The sequence below is a fragment of the Argentina silus genome, assembly GCF_951799395.1.
Source record: "Argentina silus genome assembly, chromosome: 11".
In the NCBI taxonomy this organism is placed as follows: domain Eukaryota; kingdom Metazoa; phylum Chordata; class Actinopteri; order Argentiniformes; family Argentinidae; genus Argentina; species Argentina silus.
This window is the reverse complement of record NC_139665.1, coordinates 21,255,867-21,276,106: the sequence shown is the minus strand read 5'-3', so window position 1 is coordinate 21,276,106 and position 20,240 is coordinate 21,255,867. Positions and strand designations below refer to the sequence as shown.

General features: G+C 45.1%; 1 protein-coding gene across 1 annotated transcript; it reads right to left on the bottom strand.

Moving 5' to 3' along the window:
* Positions 1–1,520: 1,520 nt before the first annotated feature.
* igf2bp3 (insulin-like growth factor 2 mRNA binding protein 3) lies at positions 1,521–18,844 on the bottom strand (the record flags this gene model as incomplete). The annotated part of the gene is given in 17 exon segments (XM_083681226.1): positions 1,521–1,544; positions 1,547–1,621; positions 1,719–1,832; positions 3,108–3,239; positions 3,395–3,469; positions 3,633–3,752; positions 5,590–5,658; positions 5,939–6,070; positions 6,702–6,837; positions 7,370–7,492; positions 7,773–7,907; positions 8,042–8,320; positions 9,528–9,591; positions 9,757–9,808; positions 11,953–12,001; positions 17,658–17,718; positions 18,670–18,844. Coding segments are annotated over 17 exon segments (1,815 nt in total).
* Between the last annotated feature and the right edge of the window lie 1,396 nt (positions 18,845–20,240).

Here is a 20,240-nt window from a genome sequence, read left to right as displayed (position 1 = left end):
ACAGGCTGGACCACACTTTGATCTGTCAGAAACTGATGCCATGAGGGAGATGGTTCTTAGGCCTACACAGGAACCATAGAAATAGAATGAAATAGAATAGAATCAACATCGCTGCTCTGCCCTCTCTATTTCTATGGAGGCTACAGAGACACATGGCCACTCCCGTACGTGCTATCCAAAGCCCTTCCAGGAAGGCAAAAAAAAAGAGAAAAGTGAAAAATTCAAGGTACCGTCAACAATAAGAATGTCAGAATCCCAAACTAAACGGCATTGCTGCAGTATGTACGGTTGGCATTATTCGGCATCTCTGATATAGTTTTTGTACGTTTTCAGAAGATGGTGGATCCTCAGGAAAACTGAGGCGATTTCTTGATACTCCTGTCAGCCGCCAGCTGAGGAGGCGACAACTCTGCTCAGTGCTCTTATGTACAGATAGACATATGTACAGGGTCATTATCTCATCACAAATACACATGTACACGTCACCAGAGCGCTAGAGTTGAAGGCAGGTCAGTTGGCAGCTGACCAAATTTTAAATTTTCTTAAAAAAATAAAAATGTTCAAGAACTATTAGCTTTATAAAGTATACAAAATACCACAAAGCAAAATAAAAAAAGAAAGGAACATTTTTTTCATATATATATATAATCATTTTTCTTTTTTTTCTGAGGTACTAGATCCTGAGGTAGTTCAGTAAAATGCATATTAAATTGGTTTCCTGGCCAACATCGTTCAACACCTCCCTTAAGTGTTAACGAAAGTGTTGTCCTCGCCTCTCTAAATATATATACATAAATATGTATGTATATAGGTATATCTATAAAATGCATCCGAATTTATAAAATGCCACTATCGATACAGGGACAAGACTCGCCATATATCCATCCTTGGGGTCCTGTCCCGAACACGCGTATAACCCCTACACCCACCCTACCCAATCTAACCCCCCCCCCCCCCCCCATCCCTCTCTTAGTCCTACCAGGACACAGAGCAATGCCTTTTTTGCTTTCCACAGAAAACTCAGGAGAGAAAGCTTCATCAATAATTAAACAAACACTCCATCCGGGGGGGAAAAAATAAAATAAAATAACTGAAGTCAAATGACCAGCTGTCAACATGTGAGGTTGAGAGTAACACAACAGGAAGGTGATTAGAGGGGGTTATTTCTTCTTCTTTGTGTTTTCTAGTGTACAAAAACGAAACAAAAATGAGAACCACTCGCAACACACCCGTGGGAGGGGAGAGAGGGCGAGGGTGTGTGTGTATGTGTGTGAGAGGCTGGGTGACAACATTGTAACCCTCAGAAGTACATTCTCACAGAGATGCAGAGGTGAGGTGGGGCTGGGGAGGAGGTGGGGGGGTGGGGTGTAAGGTCTCTTATCCACAGTGGGATGTCGTCGAGGGGAGGGTGTACAGTAGGATTCCAACAACCCTTGACCCCTGAGATGAGTCCCATTCCCCTCTGCTCTCTGTCCATCTGTCTTCAGGGAACGTTCCGTCACTGGCCCCCTGGGCGGCCTCTACTTCCTGCGGACGAGGGGCGCTGTGACCCTGGAGAGGGTTTGGGCTGCTGCTGCCTCCTCACCTGGCACAGGATCTCCTGGATCTTTCTCTGGGCCAGCTGAGATGGAACAGGGGGGCAGAGGTCAGAGTCAATCCACACAGACACTGTATAGTAGTGTACAGTCTTAGATCCGGGCTGGTAGATGAACACACACCTGGCTTGCATAGAAGTGTCCGGTTATTTTGACCACCACCTGGTCGTTCTCATCAGGTGTCTGGTCCCTGGGGACCACCACCTCAGCGCTAGTCAGATTCTGCAGCTCGTTTACCTGAGAGAGGGGGTAGGCAGAGGACAACAGCCAGAGCAAGAGAGAGGGAAGAGGATTGTGAAACTGACCACAACTAGGGATGGGCATGATTCATCGACGATTGATTAATTGATTAGAATTTCGTCGATGACATTTTTTTTTTAGTCGATGAAACTAGGCTTCGCGTCGTGCCAAACAACTCCCTTACCTGTTGTAAAATCAGCGAAACCCACGGCCTCTTGGGGCTTATTGCTTAATTTTACCACACGGGGGCAATATTTGAAAAAAACACCACAGGCCTACTCAGTTACCTGCGAGTTTCCATGTATTACAAAAGTAATCATGAAGAGGTCACGGCGAAGTGTGGTGTGGGACCATTTTGTTTTAAAAAATGACTTAGTTAACTGCAAACACTGCAAAGCTGTGTATAAAAGTATAACTCGGCCACGACTCAAATGATGTACCACTTGAACAACGCGCATCCGACCCTGGTTAGTGGCGGTGCATCCTCCTCTCGGTCTCAACCTAGCATCAACTCGGTGTTAGCACGGAGGAGCTGCGATGCACAACGAGCAGAGAAAATTACCCAAGGGATCTGCAAGTTCATTGAGATGGATATGCTGCCCTTGAGTATTGTTGAGGGAGAAGGTTTTCGAAAACTGATAAACTTATTGGAACCAGCATATCAAGCCTAATTCATTGTTGGGTAGGCTAATCTCCCTCTTTCTCGACTTGATAGTTTTGAGTTACATTTGGCAAAACCTGTCCGACCTAAGTATTATATATTTTTGGTTAAGTTATTGTTTAACATGATTCTTTTTTTTTTTATATTATATTATTATTATTTTGGAAAAAAAACGAGGGTCAGTTGTGTTTATAAGCACCGGCTTAGCTGCAGGCTCCGCTGCTAGAGCACAGCAGCGCGTATCTTCAATTGAACGGATCCGGTTTAACTGCCACAAGAGTTGTTCATCTTGTAATAAAGATCTCAATGAGGAAAACACGCTGTGTTTTTGTATTTTCATTGCATTTTGAATATAGCCTATAAATAGTGAATTTTAATATAAAAATATTAATGATTAATCGAAAATCGATCGTTAATTCTCCCGACGATCGACTAAGACAATTTAGTCGAATGCCCATCCCTAACCACAACCACATTGATTTCATATGGTGCCTTCAGTAAAAACCATTTAGGTCAAACATTGCACTTTTAATTTAAAAATTATGTAGAATCCCCATTAATATGCCCTGAAAAGTGGTGACACACACGCACAAAGCCCTGCCTCTCCATACCGTTTTGCCTCCCTTGCCGATGACGCGTCCAGCAGCAAACGAGGGCACCTTGATTTGAGCCTCCAGTTTCACTTCCTCCTTCGGCCCAAAGAAGTTCTCCTCCTTCAGCTTCCCAAAGATACGACCCTGAGCCTACCCAGGGCACAGAACAAAAGGGCAAAGGTCACACACTGCAGTAGCAAGGGACTGGATATCAATCCGGGCTTTAGGTAAATCTTAGTCCAGCCACTTACAGTGGTTACATACAGGACATGCCAGAGTTGACAATCAACAGGCTGAGGCCTTACCTTGAACTGGGCCTCTGGTGGTCCAGCAATGATCACCATTCTCTGCTTAGCTTCCATTCCTTCTGCAGGGGCGATCTGAGGGAGAGTACAAGACACCTTAAAACAGCAGGCACACACACGTACCTCAAATCACCCTCTCCTTTTCCCAATTCAACCACCATGACATAAGGCTTTCACCAATCCTTCACAAAGCTTGACTGAATTAAGATGCAGTCCAACACTCGCCCCCTTCACTCACCTTGATTGACGCTCCAGCGAAGCGCGACAGTTGCTTAATGTGTTGACCCTGTTTTCCGATAATGGCTCCAACCGCCAGTGCTGGAATGAACAGGTTGACCGACTCGGACTCCGGCTGGCCCTGATAGGTAGGACCACACGACCACAATCAGACCACATTTCATCAACAAGAGACCCATGCAACCGCAACAATACCATACACCGCGACCGTAGCCAATTCTCCCAGATAAAGCGTCTGATGCTGCGTTACACCTTACAGGGCAGCTAAAGGCAGAGCAGCTAGCCATCTTACACTCAGAAGACCAGTTTCGACCTGATTTCACCATGAAGAAATTAGCCAATGAGACCCCATCAGAGCTACTGAAAGACATCACATAGAAACCAAAAGTTACACACACACAACACCACCATTGAGTATATTTCGAGATCCATTCATGGCAAAGTGATCGGTTTTAGGGGAAATGACAACTCTGGAATCACTGGTAATTAGAGAGAATTCATCTGTGATCGTTTGATTGATCAATAGCTTTGAGCTGGAACCAACTATGACTCAAAAGTAGTACCCCTGAAGAGCAGCATGACTCAACATGGGGCATAAGGCTGATGAGCATTGGACACAGGACACCCAACCTTCACTGCCAAGACAACTCCGTCATGCGGGTCTCGCCTTGAGCTACGAGCTGCAAAGATTAAATCAGGATTGGTTCATATCCAGTTTTTTGGCGGAGAGGTGATTTACAGATCATTTTCGCAACACCATGCTCAGATGCTCACCATGCTACCTTTGTAGACCTGTAGAGATTCAACTAATCAACAAAGCATTCGGATGCACCATTCCAGATCATATATTCCTGCTGTGAGTTTGAGCAGATGTTATGGAGATCAGAGAATGTTTGAGCACATGCCCTGGCTGTTTCACGTTCCAGTGCTTTAACAAACATATGAGAGAAGATTATTGTGTTAAAGATGACCTCTTGAAAACTGCAGCCACACACTGCAAATGGCTGGTGTTAGAAGGGTGTGTGAGAGACCTTTTAGATGAGGGAGTAGGGAGGACGCATGGTCCTAGAGGGACTACTGGTGTGTCAAGCTGGTTTAAGAAGAGACCTCTTCAGTCCATTAACTTCAGATAAGTCACCTAATACCATTCATGTTCAGCCACAATTTGTCCACATCTTGCCCCGAGTTGTCCTCTTAGGCCAGTAGTCAAAGCGTCTCCGTTCTCCACTATGCTACCGCAGCACAGACTAAGTTAGCTGCGCCCTCGCCAATAGACAGGGTCCCGACAGAACCCAAGTTAGTATAATTTAAATTAAATGCCAAAATCTCCTCAGAGAAACTTCAAAACAAAGTTTAGTTGCAAGTTAACCTCTAAAGACATTTTTTGACGTGCATTCTGTTGAAAGTTTAACCATTAGTCCATCAATTTGTTCAGAACTGGAACTATTTCCTCTTGTTAGACTCAGAGCCTCTGTTTTGGTTTTACTAGCCAAGCACTCCCCTCACAGTGCAATCCTGTCTATTGGAGAGGCGCTGCGAACTGTTAGCCTCTGCTGCGCTAGCCAAGTGGAGAAGCGGAGAAGCTTTCACTACTGCCTATGAGGACAACTCAGGGTAAGATATTTCACCTAAACATGAAAATACGCTGGACCATCCCTTCAACATAAATGCTCCAATATGCTTCTTACAGAAAGACATTTCACTATGGCCTCATCTATATGTGAGGAAACAGGTCAAGTTGTGCCAGTTAAAAAGGGAGCCTTATTAAAACCAGCAGACACAGTGGTCCTTCAGGACTAGAGACTCCTATCCCAGCGTGTAAACTCAGACATTAAGCCCTCTCTAGGGTCAGAGGTTATTTGGAGTGGGAGGCGCTTAAGTGGCAAGGCCTGTCTTGTACCCTATCCCGCAGTGAGCAGCCAGAAGCCGTGCAAAGCACTGTGGGAAGGGTGACTTACAGAGAGGGGCTGGCTGCTCGCCGACAGCATAGACGCCCAAAATGGCGCTTCGCCCTCAAAGGGACTGCTCTATAGGAGAGAGAATAGGATGAAACTGAGGTCACTGCAAGGCCCAAAATGGCTGCTCTAAAAGGAGAGAGGAACACATTAGCCAGTCACTGTCAGACACCAGTCTGGCTGCTCAAGGAGAGAGAATAACATGAAACTACATCACGGTCACGTCCCAAAATGGCAGATCTACAGGAGAGTTACACATTCACAGTCACTGCGATGTCCCAAAATGGCTGCTGTGTAAAACTGGGAGAAAGTTTAAGTGACACCAGGAGGCACTGTAGACCCAGATACTCACCCCAAATGAGGAGTAGCCACCCTGGGCACCAGGAGGAGGGGCGTTTGACATGGAGGGGCCCATACCAGGAGCACCACCAGGGAACAGACCCAAAGCATTCAGGTTCAACCCCGGAATAAGATTAGACTGGAGCTAGAGAGAGATGGAAAGAAATCAGAGCAAGAGTCAAACCAAACAAAATTATAAAACAGTAGGACGACATTTTTTTTGCCATTAGTTGATTAACCTACCGATTAATGTGATGTAGAAATTAGTTCACCTTGAAATTTAGGTGGAGACTTTCTAAACATTGTTATACAATAAACCTAACAGAGGTGCCTAAACAATGAGTGGGGGGAGTAATGGGGTGCTTTACAAGTCACGGTTTGAAATGACGAAATCCAAATCAAAAACTGCAAATGGTCCATCCCATAGATTAAGACAAAAGGGTGCCAATTGCTTGAACAGAGCTTCCTTGGTACAACACTTGTGTACATGGCTTTCCCTTGGTCTGATACATAGATATCTGATGGTCATCAACTAAAGCATTAGTTGATGAATCGATTAATCTGTACAGCCCTACTAAACATTGACACGGATTAAGGGAACATACAACATAAAGGTAGCCCTTCATGTACAGAGTGAAGTTTGTGTGTGGAGAGTGGATGCATGACATATGTTAGACATTGTATTTGATTGAAGTTATTGTCTGAGGCTTTCCTGACACCAACTCTTCAAATCAGACCAACACTGGGTGACATGAGCGTGTCTGAAGACAACCTACATTCATGGCGGCCACGTCATTCTCGTATGACTCTCTAATCTTCTTCATCACCTCCTCCTCAGCCCGTGAGCACGCCTCAATAGAACCCTTCACTGTGATTGTCCGCTCTGGGTTGTACAGGGTCAGGTCCTGCAGTCTGGAGGAGGAGAGAGAAAGAGCAGGTGTGCACACGGAGCACACAAAGTATGTGAGGAAGAGCAGCATTTTGCATTGCTCAAACATCTGAAAGAGCAGTTTGCTGCAATCTAGAACCATAATCCTTAGCTTAATTCTGTATTTTACAGAATGCAATGCTGGTTAAGGCTACACTACATTGCCCCTTAAATATAAACGTATTCTGTTCGCTACCGCTTCATGTTGTAATGTTGCTCCTGAATGTAAGCTACTGCAGCTTAACTTTTGCACCTCAACAGCCTGTTCTCCTTTGATAGTAAACCCAGCCCCCCCCCTCAAAATCCTCAACCATTTTTATACCTGTTTGACATTTTTTCCACGTAGACGGTATATTTAGTGATCAAAACTGATTTCTCACCAAAAGGTGACATTTGGGAGAGAGACACTGGTGTGACAGCAACATGGTGTGTCGTGGCGGGGTGTTTGTCTGGGAACATTAGTGGTGTGGTGGGAGATGCTCCAACAGAGCATGTGTGTGTTGCTGATTATCTTACGGAGAGATGGTGATCTTTGTCTCAGTGTCCTGCTCGATCTTCTTTAGATTTCGCCCTTCCTTCCCGATCAGTCGGCCAACAAAGTTGTTGTGAGCGAGAATCTTCAGGGGAATCTCCTCTGTACTGCAAGAGGAAGGAGGAAGAGAACCAGAGATGTTTAGAACAAGACATTAAATCAATATTTCAAAACTTGCTCCAGACTAGATGCAATATGGAACTTATAGAAGTTTCCAGAACACAATCCATTTCCAGGTCATCCCCATGATGCTTATTTAAAATGTTTGAGTGTATGCATGTTAGTCTTCATGTGCGCACGCTTCCAAACTGGAACACTTCTCGATGCCTCCTATCCTGCATGTAGCTGTGTGTGTGTGCGCGCGTGCGCACACGCTGCTGTGCTCACAACTTGGTGTCGAGGGCCTCCTTCTGCATGATCTCCATGATGGTTCTACAGGCGTTGGAGCAGCCGTCTGGGGTGGAGTGAACTGTGATTGGCTTCTCTGCTGCTCCCGCATTCTCCTTCCTGTGGATGTCGATCCTGTGGTGGGGAAAAGGAATACATGTGTCACCACCAAACAGTCACAATAAATTTAAGTAATGCAATTACTTTAAACAAAAAAAATGATTGTTTATGGTTGGTGTGGTCATACATGTTTGCATGCTTGGTCATACTTTGAGTGTGTCTGTTTGGTGATGTTGCGGATGGTCGCTCCCTCCTTGCCAATAATGGCTCCTACAAACTGTGTCGGGACGAGGATGCGCAGGGGAACGTCAGACTGCAGTTTGGGGCGCGCCCCCAGGCCTGGGGACCCCGCCCGGGGTGGGCCACGGGGCACAAAGCCTCTCCTACCCCCTAGTGGAGGGGTGTCAACTGCAGCGGTCTCGTCTGGGATGTAGGACACCTTCAGGGCATAGTTCTCCATCAGGAAACCGTTCAGCTTCTCCATCGCCCTAGCAACCACAGAGAGACAGCCGTGAAGTCACAGAGAGGTGCAGGTAGGAGAAGTTTGAGTTATAGAACGGAACAGAGTTCTAGAGACCAAAACAGAACTGTAGAACAGAGGTCTACAGAGTATGCAGGCGTTTGTCACAGCCGACCACTAATAGTGCACCAGATCAAGACCTGGATAACGAGGTGAGTAGAAGAATCAGGTGGGCTAGTGCTGGGATGGAACAAAAGCCTGCACACCCGGTAGCCCTCCAAGACCAGGGCTGCTTTCGAATACTTTTCAAAATGCGGCTTTGTCCCTCTTACCTTGCGACTTTTCCTTGACCTCGTTCGATAACGTCAAAGTTCAAGGTCAGGATGGGTGGAAAAGTCGCAGGAAAAGAGCACTCCGATGTCATTCACCGTACTTAAAAATAACAACAGTGACGCTACAATGGGCATTGTATCATCAGGTTAATAAATATGTCAGAACAAATATATATATATTTTTTAAAATATGTTTTTAGGGCATTTCTGCTTTATTGGGATAGAGACAGTAGAGATTGACAGGAAGGATGGGAGAGAGAGGAAGGATGACATGCAAGACAGGTCGAGGGTCGGAATCAAACCAGGAACCTTGCGATTACGTGGTAAGCGCATTAGTGTGCTACGCCACTAAGCGCCCCCGCATGAAAATATTTTAACCTGATCAAAATATTTCATTTCCTGAGCAATGTGGGGCGAAGTTTCCCCTCAAAACTTCCACAAAAGTTACATCCATGCAGCCTTGGTAAAAGGTGGTAGGAAAGGACGGTTGAAGCTCCTTTCCTTCATGCCTTTTACAATTCAAATGGCCCTTATTATGGCTGCCACTCAGAATCTTCCGGGTCAACTAGCAAGGAAGGAAGGTTCCTTCAGTTCATAAGGGTATTAGAACACTGCCCAAGGTTGGGGACCACTTCTCTGAGAAACGCCCATCCACTCTGGCAGGGGAGGCCACTGCAGTGTGCGTCACATTCACCAGAGGGCAGCAGTGAGCTAGTGGTATTCACCCAGTCTGTTAGTCCATGTCAAATCAAATGTGACTCATTGGTGGGAGAAGAAAAATCAGGTGAACTATACAAATCAACAATCCCAATGTAGTGAAAGGGTTGGGGGGGGGGGGGGGGGGGGTTGGGGGGGAGAGTGAAATTCTGAAGCCAAGAAAAGGCGGGTGTGTTTTACACTCACAATCTAGCCTGGTCCTTGGCTCCATATCTAACGTTGACCACTGCAGTCTCTGTGTCTGTGTTCACTGTGGGAGAAGAGAGAAGACTCAATGCACAGAGGCTGACATGCACACTTAAACTATGTACAATACACACTTTTGACATAACAAGCTCCCAAATGGGTGATGAAAACACAAATACAAAGCAGGTAGACCAGACAAAGGTAACAAAATACGTAGTGTGTGTTGTACCTTGTTCACAGTTCTCCACTGTACCGTATGTGGCCAACAAGCCGTCCAGAACCTGGTAGGAGAGAGTGTCTGATTACAACAAGACCAGATAGGAGTTACAATGAGACATTAATAGTACCTTGGCAGAAGATAATCTGGATAGAACCCAGAGACATAGGCTACATCTAACTGGTGTCTGAATAAATTCATAACATTTTTTTTATATTTGGACTATAAGCAAGTTTAGTTTTTAAACAAACTTGAGAAAGACCATGCAAATAATTGTCATTTTCCAACTCCTGACTGCAGCTGAACGAGAGAAAAAAAAAAGAAGAAAAAAAAAAAAGATCAGAGCTAGGGGAATTTACGGCTTTTATTAGGGCATAAACCCAATGTCAAAGCCAGAGCAAACTGGCAACCTGCCCAAAACTGGCAGCCACTGGATTTGAATTCAAAGATTTGAAAAAATGTTCTTCTCTCTCAGTCCAGTGGTGGGCGAGAGAGGGGTCTATACTAAGCCTACAGGCCAAAGACCTCCATCCGTGCTCAGTTGAACTCAAACACCACGCCCCCTAGAGCTCAACCCCCCTTTCCAGCCAACCACCCAATCTCCCAGCCCCCTTACTCGTACCAAGCACGCTGCCTCCCGCCCCTCTGCAGTCTGAAAGCCTTCCCGTTGGTCTACCCAGTGCGGATGCAACCGTTCCTTGTGGCAAGGTGCAGCTCGCTGCTGAATGGCTGCTCCAGCTGTCTTGCTCCAGGGCCCAGCCAATGAGAATCCAGGCCATTCAGGAAAGGGTGGAGTGCATTCCAGCAGGAAGCCATGGTTGGGGGAGGGGCGGGCATAATGCTACACATTCTGTGAGTCTGCAACACATGGAGGCGACTGGGAGACCAGGCCCACCCACCCGCTACAGCAAGCCAACACTCCGTGTGTGCGCTCCGGCACCATCATGTCCTTGATAAGATGCATAGTCTCATTTACACCAAAGACCCTGTTCTGTGTGTCTCCTTCTTCGTGCCCCCCCCCCCCCCACCCCCACACACACTCCATGTTAACCCTCGGATCAAAAAGCTATCAGCTCCATACTGTGTAAATGGGTGGAACTTGGAGAGAGGGATCCGCTTAGGCAAGACAAGCCCACCATTGCAAAACACTTTGTGCCCATCCAGAGCAATTTGGTTACAGTGTACCAGACTTGTGTCTTGTGTTCTGAACAGAATAGAACAAGGCATTCTCCAATCAAACATTCCTCTATAATCGCCTGGGCTTTATTGATCCATTAAAAAAAAAACAGAAAAAAAAAAACAGAAAAAAAACCAGAAAAAAAACCCCACACCTTTGCAAAAGCAGCTAGATCCAGTCCACTGACAGGTTTTAAAGTACTCCCTTAGGTTGGATAAAGAGCAGAGAGGATTCATAAAATAATAGTATAAAAACGATATGTGTTTAATCTAGAGTCGGACCTGGGAGCAGCATCATAGTACTAGATAACTTAATGGGAATGTACTCAACATTCGTAAGGCTTTTCCTTTAGACAAAGGAAGGTTGACCGTTAACTAATGTCATATCTGAGGGCTCGGCCAACATTAAAAGGGAGTATTTAAATTAACATTGAGAATGAATAGGGGCAGTAACACATGTAGAGAGCAGAAATGTCTCACACACACACACACACACACACACACACACACGTTGCACAACATCAATCATGAAGTGCAGTCCACCAGGAGGCCAGGTCAGTAGCCTAAAAGTCAACTTTTGTTTTTACTATGTAAATACATACATTTGACACCATTTTAAATCTTAGGGCAGTGATTGCCAGATTTATCACATACATGGAGATGGGCATTCAGAAAGTCAGCAGCATAGGCAAAATAAATAAATCATGACTATCCCCGAAACATTTTGCATGTTGATTCTAATACTAAATGATTGCTTTTGAAGAGTTTTTCTTTTTTTTTTTGCACTGATTGCTGAACAATCTTATTGAATGCACTTCAGTGAAAAGCCCTGGATAAGAGCTTCTAGTAAATTACTGTACTGTTGAAAAAACTACTACAATGAGATTCGACGCATAACAGGTTCAACAGGATATTCAGCCTCTGTTCTGAGGACCACTGCATAGAACCAAAGTGGACCCAGAAGTGGTCCAGAACCCCTCCAGTATAGCTGTTTAGACTCACAGCCCCACCCATAGACTCCTCATCACTCACCTCCCACTGCATGTGAGGGGGGATGTTCCTGATCTGCAGCTTACAGCTCCTACAGCGGGGGGGGGGGGGGGGGGGGGGGAAGAGAAAGAAGTCAGTCAGCACAAAGGGTTCGGTTCAGATAAATGACTGACCCATTCTAAAAAAAACCCAGCAAGTTAGACCACCTCCTTCCATCATCCTCAGCACTGGGGGACAGAGGTGTACATGCTGTGGACACGACCAATACATAAAACACCACTTCCAAACCAGCATGCATCTACCCAGGGTGGGACGGAGGGATGGAAGTGGTTGCATTGTTGGGAGTCTCGATGTGGAAAAAAACAATTCCAAGTAATGAGATCAAACACTCCATCTGACAATATGAGCAGCATCGGGAGAGAGAGCGCAAGGAGGAGAGGAAAAGCAAGCAAGAGGAGAGAGGGGGTAAGCAGGGGGAAGGAGAGAGAAAGAAAAGGGGGAGCCAGGAAAGAAAGATATACAAGAGGGAGGAGGACAGGTATCAGAGAGAAGGAGAAACAAAAGGTGATAAAAAGAAGGAGGGGGGGGCAGTGGAAAGGGAAGGAGGGGAAGAGAGGAGAAATAAAGGAGGGCAGGGTGGGAAGGAGAAAGAGAGGAGAAAGGAGGGAGAGCGCGCTGAAAAGGGAGTGTTGCCAAACAGGGAACCTCCACTGGCCGCGTCAGAAGAGATGATGGGGATTCAGAGGCGAGCGCTCGCGTTGGCAACAGGAGCACAAGGCATGGACAAGCAGAGCGGAGGCTCCCTCACCAATTAAAGTGCAGCTCGTTTTATCATTAGCAACAACAACCATTTACGTCTCCAGCATCTCAAACATCATTCATCCAATTGTTTTCACATTAAGTTGCCCCCATTTCAAAGCACTCTTTGGATCCGCAACGAAATACAGTACAGCAAGAGGCAAATGTTTTAGAGGTCGTGCAAATGCTTCTGTGAGTCGTAATGAGTCACACACACACGCCATCCTTGTTACTTGTCCATCTAGTCTCTGCTATTATAGTGTATAATATGGGAATGACTGATGTATAGTTGATTCACTAACTTTAGCAGATGTACTTATTTTAAGTCGCTCTGGATAAGCGCATCTGCAAAACAACTAAATTGTAAAAATGGGAAAAGCATCCAGGCGACTCCAAAGTCCACGGCCTGTTTACACACACAAATCTAAAGGAACACAATGTACATACAGTTGGGAGTTCCCGTGTGAACTGTGACCCCAACACACACACACGTACGTACCTTCACACACACCCGTCTCAACCATGAAGGAGCACAAACACTGACCCCCGACCAAGTTCCACACACACACACACACACACACAATATTATGGGTACTTGATCGCACACACCTACACAACAAAAACATATCTAACCATTCCACTAGGACCAGAAAAGACCATGCTGCTGCATGCGTTTATAGTGAAAAGGCGCTTCAAAGAACTGTGTTATGGGACTGGCAATTAAGACTAGTATGACATTTAGGCAAAACGTGGACTTCTTTGACAAATGTCCCACAAGTTAGAAATAGTGTAAAAGGTCACTATAAAAATAACTGATTTGCGCTGACTACTCTCCCTTGGTGTTGGACGTTAAAAAGGCTGTGCTCTAAGCTGTGCAACTCAATGTGAGTTAAGTGTCTGTAATCACAATGAACAGAAAAATCTCCTCTGGTCCTAGAAAGCATCTTGAAAAAAATGTTTCAGCCCACCGCCCACTATCCACACACACACACACAAAACTGACCAACTCACGCCTAGGCAAGCTCACACCCCTTAATCTGTAGACATATGACACAGAACACATGGGAGTGTACGTAAAAATGGCTGATCAACACACACATAAAAATCCATATCTGCAGGCTAGAAGGTGTGCTTGCGTGCAAAGCAGGCCACAATGAAAGGACGTAGGGGAGAGTTCACTGACATTTACACATTCAACACAAATCTTCGACCTTTTAGCATGTCATGCCAGGTGTGCTTCAATTTAATTCAACTTGAAACATTAAGACATCACTAAATTCTAAATGGTAAATCATAGAAATTCCCAAAGAGCTTCCGAGAGGAATTCCAGCCCTTTCCGGCCTACTGTGCCATTCCTGTCTGATCCGGCCCCTTTTCCTCGTGTGCTCTGCAATGCAGTGGGAACGCTGTGCGAAATGTGCAAATGCACTTCCAGCCGGATTAACCTATAGCTCCATACACGGAGGAAGTCAGCCGGGGTATGGGGGGGCGGGGGGGATGCATTCCCCAGTCCCAGCCTTTGATTTGGGAAAGGGGGGGTTGGGTGGGGGGGGAGTAGCCCCGTTTCAGGGAAGGGTAACAAGGGCCCTCTCTGCCCTGTGGAGGTGGGGCCCCGTTGCCATGGCCACTGACAAGTCCACCGACAGAAACATGTCGGGGGGTGGGGGGAAACAGGCAGAAGGAGGGGGAGGGCTTTGTTGGCTTGTCACGTGACTGCATGAAAGAGGCCGGGCTCCTTATTTACTTTTAAATTCAACGAACATTCTACACATTCAACGGCCCCGCCCCCCTCCACGGCCCAGCTGAGAGATCTATGGGCCTCTGCGCCGTTGTGTGTGTGGGGTGTAAAACCCATAGGAGGAATCCCATGTCGGGCAACATGACACTGCACCACATCCACGTTTTACTCCTCTCCATTCCTCACCAGCACCAACACAACCACTTCGAAGCACACCTCCACATCACACTAGACTGAAATCTGTCCATACAATAAAAAACCTCATCCATGTCAGAACACACTCACACCCAGTGCCGTGCTCAACGCCCATCCACATTCATTGACTATTCAGTATGCAGAGGTTCTGAATGACTGAACTCAACACTGCTCATTTTCCGCCACTCTCCACAGGCCTCAACACAACAGCACCCATTCTGCACCAAAAAGCTCATTTCCACAGTCTAATTTAAAAAAAGATTGATTTGAGCAATATATTTGAAATTGTGTGATGTTTTATGCACATAAACAATTAAAAACAGCGAATGTGTGCAATGATATCTTTCAAAATCAGTAACTCCACACGATCATGGGGGAGGGAGATTTGAGGCACCTCCGCCCCATTAGCTGGATGGGACAAGGGGCCACATTGTGAATTAAATTTTTTTTTTTTTTTTTTTTTACTTCCGTCCAAAATACCTCCTAGCAGGTGGGGCCCCACAATGACCCCTTGACCCCAAATTCTTTAATAAGGGCTGGGAGGTACTTTACAAAGCCGAATTACAAAGATAGAATGCGTACCAAGCTTCCAAATTTTGACTTTTGTGGCTAGTGTAATTTTGTTGTTGTTAGTCTGACGCAAATACTCAACTAGGTTCATGTTTAACAATCTACACAAAAACCACAGCGCTTGGGGTGGTTTTTGACTTACTTAGGTCACCAACTCACTAACCTTGCTTCAGTAAAAATACACCTACACAATATCTGCAGCTTATGTCTAGGCCCTGCCGATGCCTGTCTTTTGGGTAATTTTACTTACTTTAGACAAATGCTCTTGATGAAAGTAATACTGGATAAATGTCTGCTAAATAACTAAAATGTAAATGCTCCACCATACATACACTTCACACAAACACACTGGACGAAACACTCAAAGCCCATACAAAAATAAATCTAAATCCTAACAATTCAAGACTGGCACACTTGGGCCACCTCTAAAACCATGCCATTTCTTTCCTTCTTTTGAACAGTGTTGAGAGTATAGGGTGCACAGCCTTTCCATAAATAACTTCTACATGAACCTGAGTAAGGCTCAGAGGAGGTCACAATGTGGACTGTTCCTTAGAGAGTAAAATGGGTGCCCTGCAAAAACTCTGTCGTTTATAGGGGACGATAGTTATGAGAGAATGAATAAATAAATTAATGAGCAAGTAATGAACAGCCAAAATACACCTACACCCTAATATTTTGTACACTTCCTCTGATCCTTGACTAATCTACACTACCTGCACCCTTTCAAAACCTCATCCACCATGATAAATCTAGGGTGACTAGCACATAAGGATGGACCAATGAAAATGGAGAATGTCACACATTGCAAGATTACTACAATGGCAAGTTGCATGTACTTGCACCAAAACCAAGCCCTCTGTCATTACTACTACCCCGCCCCCCTCCTCCTCCTCTCCTCATGTACCCCTGGTTCTGCCCATCCCACTCTCTGGGATCCTCTGCCTCTCTGTTCACACTTCCCCTTCCTGAGGAGTTCAAAGGTTAAGTCATGGTGATTGGCCGAGCCTCCAGCTGATACTCCACAGGTTGGAATGCAAAAAGGGGCCCCAGTGCAAACCCCTGTGTGTCTGTGTGTGGCAGGATAATGTTCCCCATTCGCTTCCATAACATTTTCTGTTGCAAACAGATGACACTATTTACCTTTTTTGTATGTGTGTAGACCAATATTTAACTAGGGTAGGCTATTTGACCATTAAGTAAAAAAAATTATATATAATTAAGAGATGAAAAAGGTTATAATAAATGTGATCACAAAATACACCCAGGTCTCTGTCCATCCAACAAACAAGCAAGGACGTACATTTACCCAGACAGAACCTCTGTGCCCATGGCTGCCCATCATTTACCCTCGACATTTCCATGAATGTCCAGAAAGAATGCAATGCATTTGCAATAGTTTAATCCAACATATTTCACGGTGCTTGGTGAAAAACGTTACATTTAACGTATTCCCCACGTTGGAAAACAGACACCTACACTACGCTAATTTGAAAAAGATGTTCTAAAATTGCGAAAAGATAACCTCGCTTCTAGCTCAAATTTTAAAACTGATTATCCACGTTCAACGTTGCTGATTTTATTTTATTAACTGCAGTAAGTATAATATCAAAATTATTGGAATAATTACAGCTCTAATTAACGACTCCAATGTTTTAAAAAAAATGATTAGACAAATAACCAATTTCAATGATTGCAATTAAAATCAAGGAAACGTTAAATAACGACTAAAATGTAATGAGACGGAAATTGCACACGCAATGTCAAATTGTTGCATTTCTCTCGCTTCCACCTACATTGGGATCAATATAGTCACAGATCTACAGAAATACTGGTAACTCGTCATGGAGTAAAACCTGATCACCGAGTACAGGGTAAACTACTACAGGGTCTTCAGTAGACCGAGGGTTTCGTGACTAGGCCCCAAACCACCCATTCTAATCGCGTTTAGGAGTCCATCTCGTGCACCACCACAATAAGCGAGCAGAGGAAGGCGGAAGCGTGGGGCAGGCAGAGAGAATGACGGGCAGATCCTTCTCAAATGGACGACTTCGGAGGCCTACGCCTCAACACACGCCTTTACACACATACATGCACACACACCAAAAGCAAGCCGATGGCTACACAAAGAGTGCAGTGTGTAGGACATACTGAAAGTATATTTATTTTTCATAACAATGCACCCACTTTAACAGATGGAACTGGTTTGAAGAATATTAACTAGTAAGAGCCTAATGTGTATCTTTCTAGGTCGCCATGGGCATGACGAGGTGAGTGCAATACACGCCCTTTTAATTTGACCCCAATCAAATAGCCGTTCTCCATTTTAAAATAATATTTCCACACAAGGGTAAGAGGAAATATGTAGACTTTTGCCTGATGACTACAGGAGCCCCTTGAAAGCCTACATATGTTGGGCAACAAGAGACGATAATTCAAAATTTACCTTTGACGTTTAGGGACAGAGTGCTCCACTTCTAGAAGTTTCCCATGAAGTTCAACTTTACCTAGTAGAGAGAATAAATGCAATGTTCAGTCCATCAATAGTTTATTGGTCTCCAATCATGTTATAATTAGTAGGCCAAAGCAATTTTTTTGTCCAAAAAGCCCTAGTACTATCTAAATTAACTGACATCACATCGGTGGCACAAGAGAGGCTGTCAATTAAAACATTAACAATTAGATACATTCTCAGAAGGTTAAATGTAGGCTATCCGTGCAAAGATAGGACCATGACATCTGAGCCGAATGAGAGGATATTTCGTAAAATAATGTCGTTTTCTTAAAGTGCAGAATGCCAGTTTAGCCCACATTTTATACAGTTGATATTATTACGACTCTAACAATAAAGGTAGCCTACTTTAGACAAGCTCTTGCATTTCGTTGGCCTACATTTGACCAACAAAATTAAACCACCTGGTGTGTCAGTATGGACGCCTACACTGGACAGTGTGCTACAATGTAACAAGTTAGGCCACTTGCATTTACTTTGTTACCTCGGCTAGCGTGCAATAGATCAAAACCGGTTACAGAAGTAGCAATTGTAAGAGTCATTTTTTTAAAAATCAACTGAATCGAAGTGATTAGTGTTATACACAACATACTAAAAGCGCCTACTGCTTGTGCGCCCCATTGCTCTGAATGGCGTTACAACAGATAGGCCCCCTCTTCCCTCCGATTCTGGGACAAGTTTCTTGGCGATTTTTAAATGTATTAATCAAATTCAACTGTGCTTATAGCTTCATTTTAAATGCAGCCTAAACTCCGGCTGCGTCCACGATGTCAAGAGGCCAAGTAAAGGTTGTGTGAGATGAAGAAATGCCTGGATACACCCCCACCCTACTAGGACTAGGCTACATGCATTCATCTATAGGGGTTAAAGTAAAACAGCAACAATCCCTATAATTAAGGCACAGTTTACGCATACCTCAAATGACAGTATTTTTTCATTATCTCACCGGAAAGAGTGTCTATGGCCTTCATTGCAACCTTTTCGTCCGGGCAATCCACGAACGCATAACCAGTTTTGACGAGAAACGGACCACTGTGCGGAATCTTCCACTGCTCAAAGATAGTTTCCAAGTCCTCCGCGCTCGCCTCTTCACTCACGTTGCCAATGTACAGCTTATTCATGTTCTGCACTGAAATGGACAATCTTTACGCAGGAGGAAACCGTTATTTGCTCTCGGGTGTGCAGTGTTTGGAGTAGCCCAAATCGCCTTACTACTAAACGGAGTGGCTGTGGCGTGGTTCCCTGGTCGTTCAAGCCACAGATATATTTGACGGGCAACCTCGTCGCGTTTGCGCTCCCTCGCCCTTCTCTGTATCGCGCAAAAATTATCTTAATTATTAATTGCGTCTTTCCAAATGATGGCGGGCTGGGTGAAAAGCAGGAGAAACTACTTTTTGTCTTCCTCTAAACCCCTTGGCAAAGAGACAGAGAATGTCACACACGTTAAGGCTCGCGCCCGCCTCTGAATAAAACCAAGAAGAAGGGAAGAAAAAAAACTCGGATATTCCGGCTTTTTTGAATGAGCCACGTGTTCAAACTACAAATCAAACCCGCACGTGAATCCCAGTTGCTCAATTAAGTGTTGGATTGGGAAAATGGCACGGGAATCTGGGGTGGGAACAGTGGAGGGGAGTCGAGAGAAAAGGAGGGGAAGAGTGGATTGGTGTTGGGGAAAAACCTGGCGAGCTACGTGCGTTAAGGGATTCCGTGAGAACCCAGTGTATCTTTTACTAGAATCACATTCGTGTGCCTTTCTCTGCAATGCCTTGATTCTCATTGGTCGCTGGTGAAATAGTAAAACGGCAGTGCGCTCACGCACGCCCATAGCAGGGGGACAGCAATGTTGCGGGGGCTTGCGCGCACGCGAGCCTGCGGTGGGTGTACTGTATGGAACAGTATGGAGGAGGAAGAGGGGGGAGGGGCCATTCATAAATGATATTGCGCGACGTTGTAACATTGTATCCTCTGCATGTGAACACATTCAATTAGGGAAATCTATTAAAGTTCCCGTTTCGCTCATAGGTCCAACATAGGAGTGACACGTTTACTACCATCCACATGACGGCATCCATCTTCTCAACAAGATTGAGGTGGTTCTCTGTTCTACAATACAAAGTCCAGCACGTCAGATTTGTCCATGACCACACGAAATGGCAGACAGGTAGAGCTATTTCTTGTTTAATACCACGCCACGTCCCTCTTCAATAGCTTAACCCCTCTTTGAGTAGAGACGAAACATTTGTAGAACCTGAAATATATTGTGCTGTCTACTTCCACATATGGCGAATCCCCCCTTGCTCAATTTTCGTGGGTAGGCCTATGGATAGGCCCATGCAGAGAGAGAGAGAGGGAGGGGTCTATAGGCTACACAGAGAAGTGCCCCTCGCGACATTGTAACAGGCAAGCAAGTTTCATAGGCTGCATGTCTAGGCTAACATAGCATTTGTTAATATGCAGGCGTAAACCACTGGAATACGACAGTAGGCTGCTAGGCCATGTACAGATGTTCAAATTCAG